General features: G+C 39.3%; 1 protein-coding gene across 3 annotated transcripts; it reads left to right on the top strand.

Moving 5' to 3' along the window:
* Positions 1-265: 265 nt before the first annotated feature.
* On the top strand, positions 266-12,358 carry stk24a (serine/threonine kinase 24a (STE20 homolog, yeast)). 3 transcript variants are annotated; one of them, XR_011037639.1, is made up of 11 exons: positions 266-761; positions 3,103-3,333; positions 5,023-5,079; positions 5,194-5,302; positions 5,978-6,135; positions 7,832-8,017; positions 8,139-8,284; positions 8,386-8,518; positions 8,600-8,668; positions 8,869-9,084; positions 9,445-12,358. XR_011037639.1 is itself a non-coding variant. In XM_068328413.1 (11 exons), exons 1-11 carry the CDS (start codon positions 720-722, stop codon positions 9,476-9,478), a joined length of 1,302 nt encoding a protein of 433 aa, XP_068184514.1. In that variant the 5' UTR covers positions 266-719; the 3' UTR covers positions 9,479-12,358. The 3 variants fall into 3 exon arrangements, 2 of the variants coding, with proteins under 2 accessions (XP_068184514.1, XP_068184515.1); XM_068328413.1 differs by having other exon boundaries at positions 8,869-9,005; XM_068328414.1 differs by lacking the exon at positions 8,600-8,668 and having other exon boundaries at positions 8,869-9,005.
* Positions 12,359-12,398: the final 40 nt, after the last annotated feature.

Raw genomic sequence — 12,398 nt, 5'->3', positions numbered from 1 at the left:
GATTTCCGTCACTGGCTTTTTCCTTTTACGTTTTGATTTCCCAGAACCTTTAAATGCTGGGGACTGTGTTATGAAGAATTACCACAGTAAGAGAAATGTCTCTTGAAACTTTTAATTGGTTGAATTAATATGTAATATTCCTACTTCCTGCTTCCGGCAGGCGCGTGCCTGATCTGGCACGCGAACGCGCTTCCTCCTCCGTGACGCTCTCCGAGTGACGATAAAATATCCTTCACGCTGATTGGTCCTCCACAAAATGACTCTAACGTTACTCAAGATGGCGCTGGACGACACAAAAAAGTGAGGACAGAACAACAACAGAAACAACTGTTTAACAGTGAGCAGTTATTTACCCGGTTCGACTATTTCAAAGCAAACGTGTGTAATATCGCCGGGAGACTGCTGAACTTGTACCCGGACACCACGCTGGTCTGCGCCGCTACAAATTTCCACCTGTTCGTTAACTACCGGTAGCCACTGAAGTAGCTAGCGTGCCTCGCGTTTGCTAACTGCGGAAGGCAACTGACAAGAAAGCTGGGAGGCAGCTGGAAGTACACACCGGTATGTTTTAAATATCAGGAGACTCTTTGGTTGACACGTTGATCACCCGGAGTTTGCTGGTCAGCCAAAAACAACCGACCAGGAAACCAACGTCACGCCTCTGAAAAGACCAGCACGAAAAGACAACTAAAAGGCGTCATCTTTGCCAATTAGACGCCATGGCTTGTTCTCCTGTTCACAGTGGACTCCCCGGGGTTCAGGTAAACGAAATGTAATTGTGTTGTCAGCTAACTTTGAAATGCAACACGTCGTTCTACTTGAGGATTAACCTCTCTTTCAGTACAGACGTTTTATTAGACGGCTGTAAATTACTTTATAGTGTCACCGCTATCGATGTGCTCACGAATGATAAATGCACCCTTCTGTCAAAGTCCAAAAGTTGTCTTCTTGTTTGTCGTTCTGTCAAATATAAATGTACTGAGGGATTTGTGAGCTGTCAAATCACACATGGGCTCTTTCTTCTGTCAGAGCTTGCTCCACATTTATAAGACCATTAACTCTTGGCTAAACATTCCCATGGCAATTAGAGGCATCAAACTTGTGGTATTTTAGCTTGAAAAGGATTATAGTCTAAATTGTTGCACATTTTTCATCAATCAAACGATTAACATACTAATTGTTTCAAATCAAATAACATCTGAGGTTAAATCTGATCTGATCATTCCAACTTTCCAAAGCAAATTCAAGATATTGATGCTTTGATGTCTTTAAATTATTAATTTTGTCTGGTCAGTACGGAATAACTTATTAGATATTTAGTGTGTAAGGGCAAGAGACAGAAAATCAGCTTTAGGTGTGAGAAGCAGAATTTGTTCATCAACTAAAGGATTAGTTCATTTGATTAGTTCATTTGATACTGAATTGTTTCAGTGGTTTTGACATTAAATATCTTGTTTTTGCTAGTTGCACCTGAATTTTCACACAAAAAAGTGCATTGAATTTCCTTCGGGAGGTTGAGTTGCAGAAAATCCCGGACTTGTGGACATTCTGCATGAAAATATTTAGCTCGCTGTCAGAAGATAGTTGATAATGGGTACTTAATGTCTTTAGCACTAGTTTTGATCATTTAAGGGCATAGTCGCTTGAGTAATATTAATGTTCACCTTAAGTCATTTCTAATTGGCAGTCAGTAAATATAAGTTTTCAATACTTCAGCTAAAGAATCTTAATGTAATAAGGTAAAAGATTATTTAACCAGCTACACACAGTATGAGTGAATGATTTAAAGGGGAGAAAACAAACCTGAGACCACAGTTTTCTATGCAGAGGATGGTGTTAGTAGCTGGACATCTGGCCTCAAGCCCTGAGAGTGAGCTTGGCTAACACCAGACTACACAGTTGTATGGTGCAGATGGAACAGCATCAAACATGTTCTTTTTGAGGGAGGTTCAGGCAGCTTTAGTTGCAGCAGTAAACCTGCTGATGGTGGATATGGCAAGTACATTCCCATCATCTGTGGTTGTTGCACCCTTTTTTTTGTACCATTGTGTTAAGAGGTCAGCTTCAACATTAAAGTTTTCACCTGGATGACTGACTGCATCAGTGTTGTGACAGTATTTTGGTTTTGTTGGTTCTGCTTTGCTTTATCTTGTATAGCTGTGTCTCTCTGTCTTTGTTTTAAACTAGTTTTGCAGCTGCGTTCAGCTGCCCCCTCTGCCATTTTTCAGAGTGCAGCTGCTTGCCTCCCCTTGCATAAAGTTTGACCACCATGCATTAGCAATTTTACAGGAAACTATTCTCTTGGGGGACTAAAGCAATATGCTCTCTAAGCCTAACAACATCATCATCATTATGTTAGGGCTTGGTTACCTGGTATTTTAAGCATCTGCCTTAATTGCTTTACTTCTTTTCTATAAAACTATTGCAAAAAACTTCATTCAGTCATGCAGTGCTGTTTTTTGGAGTAGCTAGATGATATGAAGTGCAAGAAATTGTAACCTACTAATTACATATGTATTTTGTGCTTTATCGTTAAAAAAAGATGTTGCACTGCAAACAATTGTCAGATGGTTGGAGCTGATGATTGCTGTGTTTGACATGTATGTGAAAAGACCATCTTAAAGACCATTATTCCCTGCTGGTCCACAGGGAAGTTGGCCATTTAGTTCAGTCAATAATCAGGGTGGAGTCCCTCACTCGCTGTTTAGCTTTTGTGGTGGAGAGCATTGAGCCTGACGTAAAACTGTTTCACACCGTTTCATGATTTAACTGTTACTCACAGCCACAAACGTTGCACTGGTCACAAATTTCTATCCAATAAATCCAGAAAGCATTTATATATACTATAGTTATAGGTTATTGAAGCTTCACTGTTATACAGCATATTGAATCACAAGATCAGTTTCTTTTGGTACTATTAGGTGTTGGGGGGGTTTATGTTGCTCGAATGTTAAGCTGTGCATCTGTGTGCCAACAGCTTGAATACCTCTTATTTTATCTCCTGTACTTTTATGTTAATTAGGACTTTATTTTTGCAATCTGTGCTGTTACAAAAAAATATATTATCACATTTCTCTTCTTTTCCTTCTGTCGGTCACACAGAATCTCAGAGCAGATCCAGAAGAGCTTTTCACAAAGCTTGAAAGGATAGGAAAAGGATCCTTTGGTGAAGTTTTCAAAGGCATTGACAGTCGGACTCAGAAAGTCGTGGCAATTAAAATTATTGATCTGGAGGAAGCAGAGGATGACATAGAAGACATTCAACAGGAAATCACGGTTTTGAGCCAGTGTGACAGTCCTTTCATCACCAAGTATTATGGATCCTATCTAAAGGTAAGATACAATTTCAGAAAAATGTCAATATTTCAACAAATTGGCTCCAATTGTCCCTGGTAAACATATTACATGTACCAGCTGTGTGCTCTTGAAGACAAGTGTGTGCATTGCAGATCAGTAAATAATTCATTTAGACAAAGGAAAAGTAATTTCCAGTGTAATATTGCTCAGATTCTTTTTGAACATCCAAATATAAACCAAGATGCAAAATTAAAAAGTGTTTGGGTTTTAAAAGTGCAGTCTGTAAATACGTGAGCGCTGTCACAACATATGAGCTAATCTCTCAGTTGTGTTTCTGGATTTCATCTCTTTATCATGTCAGACTCAATTTCAGAGCTGAAACGGCAGCCTGCTCTGTATATATTACCCATTATCACTTAAGTTGGAAAGCTGTATTTAATAACTCTAATATATTTTCCAGCATGCCCTGTGTGATGTTCAGAGTGCCTCTCACAGCATTTACTACAGTACTAAATTTATAGCAGTTAGCTGAGAACTTGTGCTCCATTAGATCTGGTTATGCTGCTGGCTGAAGGAAAGAAGAAATGCTTGTGTTCAGTATGCTAGCACGGTATTTAAATTTATGTGTGTGTTTTGATGTGCTAAAAATCTTTAACGTGGTAATGATCACTTCTACTTTCCTACTTCAGCTACATCTGAATTAATGGTTTGAGATCACAAAGGATTCAATAACATTTTTGTAAGTGTTCCTTAAAGATTACTGTAAAAGTAGATAACAAAGTAGTGAATTCAGTGAAAGACTTAACATGAGAACGGTCTTTATTTTTCTGACTTCAAGGTAATCCAGAATTTTTTGTCACACGAAACAGTAAAAAATAAGAATAATCAGAATTTTTCCCCCTAAAATGTTTTGAGAAATCTTCTGAAAAATGGATTCCATCATGAATTTAATATTATCTTTGGAAAGTTGCATTTTCTTCATTGTGTTTTTGGACAAAATTGTTTTGATACCCGTGCGGCAGTAGGTCAGTCCACTACGTCTTGAGCTGGGGACCGAATGGTGGCCTTATCGAGACACACTCGTGGACCAAAAATTTGGAGTGTGCCAGTTCACCTCCTGAGCACTGTCAAGGTGCCCTTGAGCAAGGCACCGTCCCCAAAAACAAGTTGCTCATTGGGGACGCACCATGAAGGAGCTGCCCACCTCTACCATCATCCTCCCCTTTGTCCCCTGTGTGTGCATGTGTGAAATATATAAAGAACAGAAAAATAATTTCCCTACTTGGATCATCAAAGTATAATTCTTCCTCTTCTCTCCTTTTTCATCTGATCATGCAGTAAAAATAAGAGTCTTAACACATTGTTTGTTACAGGTGTCATTATGTTGGGATTGGTCAGTAGATAGAGAAACCACTAATGGTGCGGCTCATACGACTCATTATTGCAATAGGTGCATATACCGGTAGTTTTGGTTTATGTGGACTTCCACCTGTGAGCTCTTTTAAAATGAAGGGAGTCTCCTTGTCCTTCATGCTGGCATTTTGGGAGGAAACTCTGGTCAAACATGTCATTTGATTAATTTGCATTAAAAGGAATGAACCAAAATTAATGTAGACAACCCTATTGGTTCTTTTCTCTCAAGTGTGATTACGACCTCCATATTGTTTTAACAGTTGCTGCAAGTTCGACCATTGTCCAAAGTTTATTCACTGATCTGTTTTTCAGGGTACAAAATTATGGATTATTATGGAATATTTGGGTGGAGGATCGGCCCTAGATTTGGTGAGTCTATAACAAAACATAAATCACAGACTTGATATGCGGGCCATAATGACTGCCACTGATCAAATTTAAGCCTGAAGTTTGCTGTATCTTCTGATTGATCTGTGCTACTAGCTGGAACCAGGACCCCTGGATGAAAATCAAATTGCCACCATTCTGAGAGAGATCCTGAAAGGGCTGGAGTATCTGCACTCTGAAAAGAAAATCCACAGAGACATCAAAGGTAAAACTGGTTCATGCTGTCACATTTTAACATTTGTATGAACTGATCCCTAGTTTCTTGTAAATTTAGTTGACTTGAGGCTTTAATGTGTACTGGCATCTGTTTTTAGCATCTTTAAAGAAATTATTGAAACTTTTCCAGCCAGAAAAAAATGAGTTGTGCAGGAATCACAGAACAACTACGGGTACACACACTGGATTCTTATACATCTTATAACAAAAAGGACAGTTTTGTTACTTGCACCAGAGAGGGGTTTTGTTTTCAGCTACATGTCACCCTAGTGATATAGTGGTCTTCCCGTGTAGTCCACTAGTTTGGTTCTTCAGTGGTTTCCAGGTCCTGTGGAAAGGCAGGATGTTCACTCCTCAGAATTCTTTTTCTACTTTACCTATCATGAATTTGTATAATGGAAATGCAAACACTTTGATGAAGCCGTTTATTGTTCTGTCAAACCAAATATCACCTAATTCAAACCTTTACAATTAAAATACAGAAACAAGGGTCCTCCCTGTAGCTGGCAACTATCGCACATTTCTTTACCAGAGGGGTTGAGAAATGCTGCTGTCCTTTTTTTTTGTTTTTGTTTTTAAATAAATGCTAAATACCCATTAAATAACTTCATATTTTCAAGAGGGGTATTAATTGTATCTCGGTTGTGGTTCCTCTTTGTTTCAGCTGCTAATGTGTTGCTGTCAGAACAAGGGGATGTGAAGCTGGCAGACTTTGGAGTTGCAGGCCAGCTGACAGACACCCAGATAAAACGGAACACATTCGTTGGCACTCCTTTCTGGATGGCGCCTGAAGTCATCAAGCAGTCTGCCTATGATTCAAAGGTCAGAACTACACTGACATTGAATTTTGATCACGTTCTGGTTTATTTTGGAAAGCGGCATCCCAAAGAGATGCAAATTTAAATTCATGTAAGGTGAACTTTCTGTAATTTTCTGTCCAAATAGAGAGAGAATTTAACAGTTGACTGAAATGGGTTCAGTTTATCAAATATCTTACATCAGCTGGCTAGGACTGAATTTAAGCTTTTGGAATTTAGTTTTTTGAGATTTTATGTTGGGCTCATTGACCTTTAGACCAGCAGCAATTTCAGTAGACACTGCAAGTAGGATAGACAGTGCGAGCATGAAGATGAATGTAATGGACCAGTTTTTGAGTCAGGCCAAGACTGGTAGAGAGATTTCTTTGCCAGTGGCATCAAAATGACATCTACCAAACTAGTTTAGCTGACCAGATGTCTCTGGCAGTTAACGTGTCACATTGCGGAAGTATTGAAGTGATTTTACTTAATGATTTACTTGTATGTGTTATCTCCCACTCTGTGCAATAACACACAGCTCAGACAGGTTCAGGTCAGCTTTTAAAGGAAATGTAAGGGTTAAGGGCAGTAAGATCGATGCCTTGGGCAGTGCTTCACCTCATCTCAATCCTCACTGCTGACAAGTGTGTTGATATAATCCGTGAAGTTGAGTGATTGTGCGTTGGGCCAGTGTCAGAGGGATAACTGGTTTATCTCTGAGCATTGGGTGGTGTGGATTCGTTCTTGAAAGGGGTTTGTAAAAACTATGACCTTCCCGTTTCTGTCCTCTAGCAGTCAAATCTTTTCTTTGAACACATCATTCTTAGTTTTTCTCATCTTGGCCTTATGCAGTTCCCTTTTTTTCCCCGCCTCACTCGCTCAGATGATCCCAGCATGATTCAGCATGCCAAAAAATGCAATAGTTAGATACAAGCGGTGAGTAATATGTGTGTGAGACCACACAAGTCTTCACCGACTGAGTTGATCCAAAGAATCCTTTAAAAAGGCTTTGGCTTTGCTTTGCCTCTGCCTACGTTACTGAGCTTCTGACTCCAGTTTCTCCAATTAGAACTTCCCGGGTACACCGTGATCCAAACCAGAGCCGAACACTGTTTTACAGCCTTAGCACCAAAATCTGAATCAATCTCCTTCCCACTAGATCACCAAGTCTGTTGTCAGTAAAAAAACAACAACCAAAAAAAACCACATGAAGTAAAATCATATTTTTAACTGCTTTTTAAAAAGAGACTTTTGTTCTGTTTTATTGCATTGTGGACTGTGGAGATACGTTCATACTGTAAATTTTTGCCTTTCTTATTTTGTGTCTATCACCATTTGTAAAATGTTTTAAAAAAGACACTGGGAGTAGAAATGTTTTTAATTAAACAGAAGAGAAAGCATATGATACATCAAAAACTTATTGAAAAGCTTGACATACCAGTGAAAGATGAGAGGTGAGATAAATTGTGTAACAGATGTTCTGAGGACGTCCATTACAGTCAGTTGAATCAGGAGTGTTATTGAACCAAGCAACGCCTGTTGGCGTCCAGGTGAAACGTAACCATGTAGGGTCAACAGTTTCAATCAATATAATGAAAATCAGTGAGTAAAATGGGAGTGAATATTGTCCAAAGTTGTAAGTTCTCCTTGTCTTTGGTGCTCTGTGTGTCGTCTGCTTCGTAATAAGATTATCTTTTTGTCTCTTTGTCTTTCTTTTATAGGCTGACATCTGGTCATTAGGAATAACTGCAATAGAGCTGGCGAAGGGTGAGCCGCCCCACTCCGACCTTCATCCTATGAAGGTTTTATTCCTCATCCCAAAGAACAATCCACCGACTCTGGAAGGACACTACAGTAGACCACTTAAGGAATTTGTTGAGGCCTGTTTAAATAAGGAGCCTAGCTTTGTAAGTCAAATAACTGCAGTTATTACTGTTATGCTGAAAAGTACACTTTATAAACGGACTGAAATCTGTATATTTAACACTCATTGTTGGGTTTTATTTGTGTTTTTTTTGTTTTGTTTAGAGGCCAACTGCCAAAGAGTTGTTAAAACACAAGTATATTGTGAGACATGCCAAAAAGACATCGTATTTGACAGAGCTGATTGACAGATACAAGAGGTGGAAATCAAAGCAGTCTCGGGATGAATCCAGCTCTGATGAGTCTGATGAGTAAGTTTGCAGCATGTTTACTTGAGTGGGAGTCGAATCAAGATATAACAAATTTAGGTACTTTGATCATTTTTCTAAACTCCTGTATCAACTCACTGCAGGGAGCCAGATGGCCAGAAACCCGAAGGGGATGACGCTGACAAGGATGATTGGATTTTCAACACTATCAGGGTGAAGGACCTGGAAGACATGCCGGACGGAGAAGGGCAGCCTGCTAAGCCGGAACTGAATCAGGTGAGATGGTGCAGAAATGGATAGCTATGTTTTGATTTTAGCACTCACTGCGTCCTCACCATAAAAATCCTCATTTTCCAGGAGCAGGAGAGCCCAAAGAGGCCTTTATCACAAAGTTTTGCAACAATACTTTCTCCATTGTTTACTGAGGTAATGCCATTTTCAACTGACATGAATTTTAAACGATCCTCTTCTGATTAAAGTTAAAGCATTGTAAAACTCATCATTGGAAAAACCATTAACATTGATGAAACTAAATTAAATGTGTTGTATGTGTAGGTATCAGATATTAATCTGGGAGAGATATCCAGGCCATTCGCATTCTAGTTATTCATCTGTCTCTGTTGCAGTTGAAAGAAAAGGGTGAAACAAGTAACGGTAAGCCAGAGGCAGCTGAGCATCTGCGGGGCGCCTTTTTCCTGGCTGAAGAAACTCACCCAGGAATCTGTGACTCGCTGGTAGCTGAACTAGTGCAGAGACTTCAGAGGTAATGCTTACTTATGTCGTCACTTCATTTGAGTTCTTGATGTAAAAGCCCGACGTGATGTCATCATAACTTCCTGGAGGTGATGTATTCCTTTCTATTCTACCGTAGCAGACTGTTAGGAAACTACAGGTTATTGTTTTTTTAAATTGGTGGAGGATGGGGAATATTACTTTTTGACAAATCTTAGTGACCTTATTTTTAGAAGACTTTCAAAGATGTTTGAATTTCCCATTTATATGGATCTTTAAAGTTACTCAGGAATGATCCTGGCAGCCTGTCTGTCTGTTGGTCCATTTGTTCAACACGTTGGTTCACAGCGAAATGATAGCGCTGCTAAACATTGGCATAAACGTCCATAGCAATACTTCAAACTTAATTTGCATAATTTGCAGTAATCCAATGCAAGATACTAATGATGCTCTTTTGTGATTTCTACTAGGTATTCTTTGCCTCATGCAGCTGCAACTCACTGAGAAGCAACGTTCAACTCTGTTTTTCCACCTCGGCGGCAGCAGTTAGCTCTTTCCCTCTGGCCGCCACAGCTGCAATGAAGTCTCCCCATCGCTCAGTCACCTGAAGCAAATCATGGCCTACTTAATGTCTGTTTATACGCTACTACACAACCAGGGGGTCCTATTCAGGATAGTCAGTGGCCAGCCACTCACCTGCTATCATGACTGCCAACCTGCTGTAAGATGTCCCATCTCAATACCTCCTTCACAACTGTTTTTGTTTTGAGGGTGTTTTTTGTTTAACGTTCGCAAGAACTCTTTTGAGTTATTGGTTTTGGTGAGTTAATGGCTTCCTTACAAAAATCTACACTCGGCACCCTTTTGAGAAAGCACTTTGCCTAGTTAATTGTATTCATGTGTGTGTGGCTGAGTGAAATTTCCTGCTGTGAATTATGTGGTTAAGAGTGTTGAGTGGGTTGAAGCGTTTTATTGAAAACTCAGGTATCCTGCTTTATGTGTACTGGGTCATCTGGGAGATTGAGAGAGCTCTATAGGGTGGTTGTACAGACTTGTAAATAAGCTAATTTCTACTGATCAATGAAACAATAGTGAATGTGTTTGTAATGAAACCACAGTGTACAAATGGCCAAATGCAAACTGTAGATAATGGTCGTGAGGTAAATATTTTCAGAGACTAAACTGGCTATACGAGACGGCCTTGCTTTTCTACTTCTTTTGTATATCAGTTGATTTCTCCAGCTGTTTTCATTACTCACCCAGTGAATGACAATGGTTACCCTCCATCATGTTTACTTTTGATTCATGTATTTCTTAGCTCTGTATCTTTTTGGTTTCACTCTATGCTGTAGCTGTTGTAATGTTGGAGAATGTGAAAACAGCTGGACTGCTGAAGCCTCAGTTTGATGCACTGGACGCTCCAATACTAGCTCCAATTCAGCGAGGCCTCAGGTTGTGTTGGTTTGTTGGATTCTGCCTCATCTCTTATTTTTGGGGTGCTTTTGTTTTATTTGATGAATGAAAGTTTAGTCGAGTCATTCCAGTAACAGGGCAGTGCCATCTTCTAGTTTAAGTATCAGTAGACTCCGTTAGTCTTCCTTGGAGCTGCTGTAGTACGCCACCTGCTCAGCGTATCTACGGCTTTAAATTTTGCACTTCAAGTATAAATGCCTTTGACATATAAGCAACGTAGCCATAAAACAGTAGCACAGAGCTTGCAGTATTTTACAGTTAAGCTGTGTGGAACAAAAAACTCAACCTGATGTCTAACATCTTGGCCTCAGGTGTTGGTTGTGCAGTGTAATATTTGCTTGGCTGCATCTTTCCCTTTGGCTTTGTGAGACGATTTTTTAGTTGTACAGTAAATTCATAAAAACAAAACTTCTCACATCGTAGAGGACACTGGTCTTACATGTACATATTAACAGAGCCAGTAAGTGTTCAGAGACCAGGGGCACTGCTACAGTTTCTGACAGTTGTTTAAAGGAATGTGCATGATAGAAAAACGGTATGAAGCCTGCTGGGTGGCCCCGGCAGTATGTGTTGTAGCACGCTGCTAAAGGACCAGAGGAATGTTGAGTTCGGAGCTGAGTTGAATCAGCCTTATTTGCGGTGAATGGGATGAATAGTATCAGCTTTAAAATGTTAGATCAAATGTTTTTGATGTGATTTCTTTTTCCCTTTGGAATTATGCAGAACTTTATAGACAATGTTGAAGATTAATAATGACTTTCATTCCTTGACTAACATGCACAAACAAGCGGACATTTCTTCTTTTTGACGAAATGTACTCGAGTCAGATGACGCATTAGTTTTGCCTCTGGGTTATACTCAGTACACCAATCAAGAGACCAGTGTTTTTGGGAAGTACAATCATTCCTTGTCTGTGATGGGTTAGGGTTGGATAATAAGCCCAACCTTCTCTGTATTTGTAAACAGAATGCTACATCTGCCATTCTGTTAGCTTAGCACAAAGATTATATCTTGAAACAGTTAGCTTATCTCTGCCGTAATGTAAATCTGCCTGCCAGAGCCTGCAAAGATCAACAAATTACACATTTCATGTTTGTTTTTTTCATTTGTACCACGGAGTGTAGCAGGATTTGCTTTCTGCTGGCAGACCCAGGGTAGCTGTTTTGTTTGTTTTTTGTGAACCGCCTTAGCTGAATTAAACTTGCTTCGCTGGAAAAAGTAACTCTTTGCTATGTATGTTTCCCAAAATGTAAACCTGTTCTTTGAAATGATTTTTTCCCCCCAGATTTTAGGCAGGACTTTTGAACTGAGTATTAGTCAAATGATTAAATGAATAAAAATCAAAACCCAGTTGACTAACTCGAAAAGGTACCAGACTTAACTCTTAATTCCTGCTGTTCCTTTTGTTTTCTGCTCGTCTGTTATAGATCACTTCACTCTTCATTCAGACTTGTCATGTGAAATGTGCCATGTAAGACCTCCATTCCAAACCGAGACCTATTCAAATCAATTTGCACCTTTTACATGGTCAGTTATGACTTTTACCTTTTTTTTTTTTTTTTTTTTTGATTTGCACTTTGCGGATTTATTGTTTTTAATGGTACAAATTGTGTGTTGTATGGCAATAAAGCTGTGTGGTTACCAGGAGTCATTTCTTAGCACAAGCAGGCATATATGCTACTAAACTATTTTTATAACCCAAAGGAGCAGTATTATGTCATAGAGGGGCAAACTTTGGTTCTGTGAAGTGTTCAAGTTTCAGTACAAGCCTGGATAGTAATTCCTGAAAAATAGCCATTCTTGGTGACTTTGCTGAGTTTCTAGTACATCACACATATTTGCTAATTCAGGATAGTTGGGTTCGTTTAAAGCTGTCTGATTGCAAAAAATAAAAATTCAGTACAAATTTGAGTATTTCTGTTATTGCTTGACCGAGTCGGGTAATAGTTGT

The sequence above is a fragment of the Antennarius striatus genome, chromosome 12 (genome assembly GCF_040054535.1).
Source record: "Antennarius striatus isolate MH-2024 chromosome 12, ASM4005453v1, whole genome shotgun sequence".
NCBI classification, from domain to species: Eukaryota; Metazoa; Chordata; class Actinopteri; order Lophiiformes; family Antennariidae; genus Antennarius; species Antennarius striatus.
This window is presented reverse-complemented; position numbering and strand designations above follow the sequence as displayed.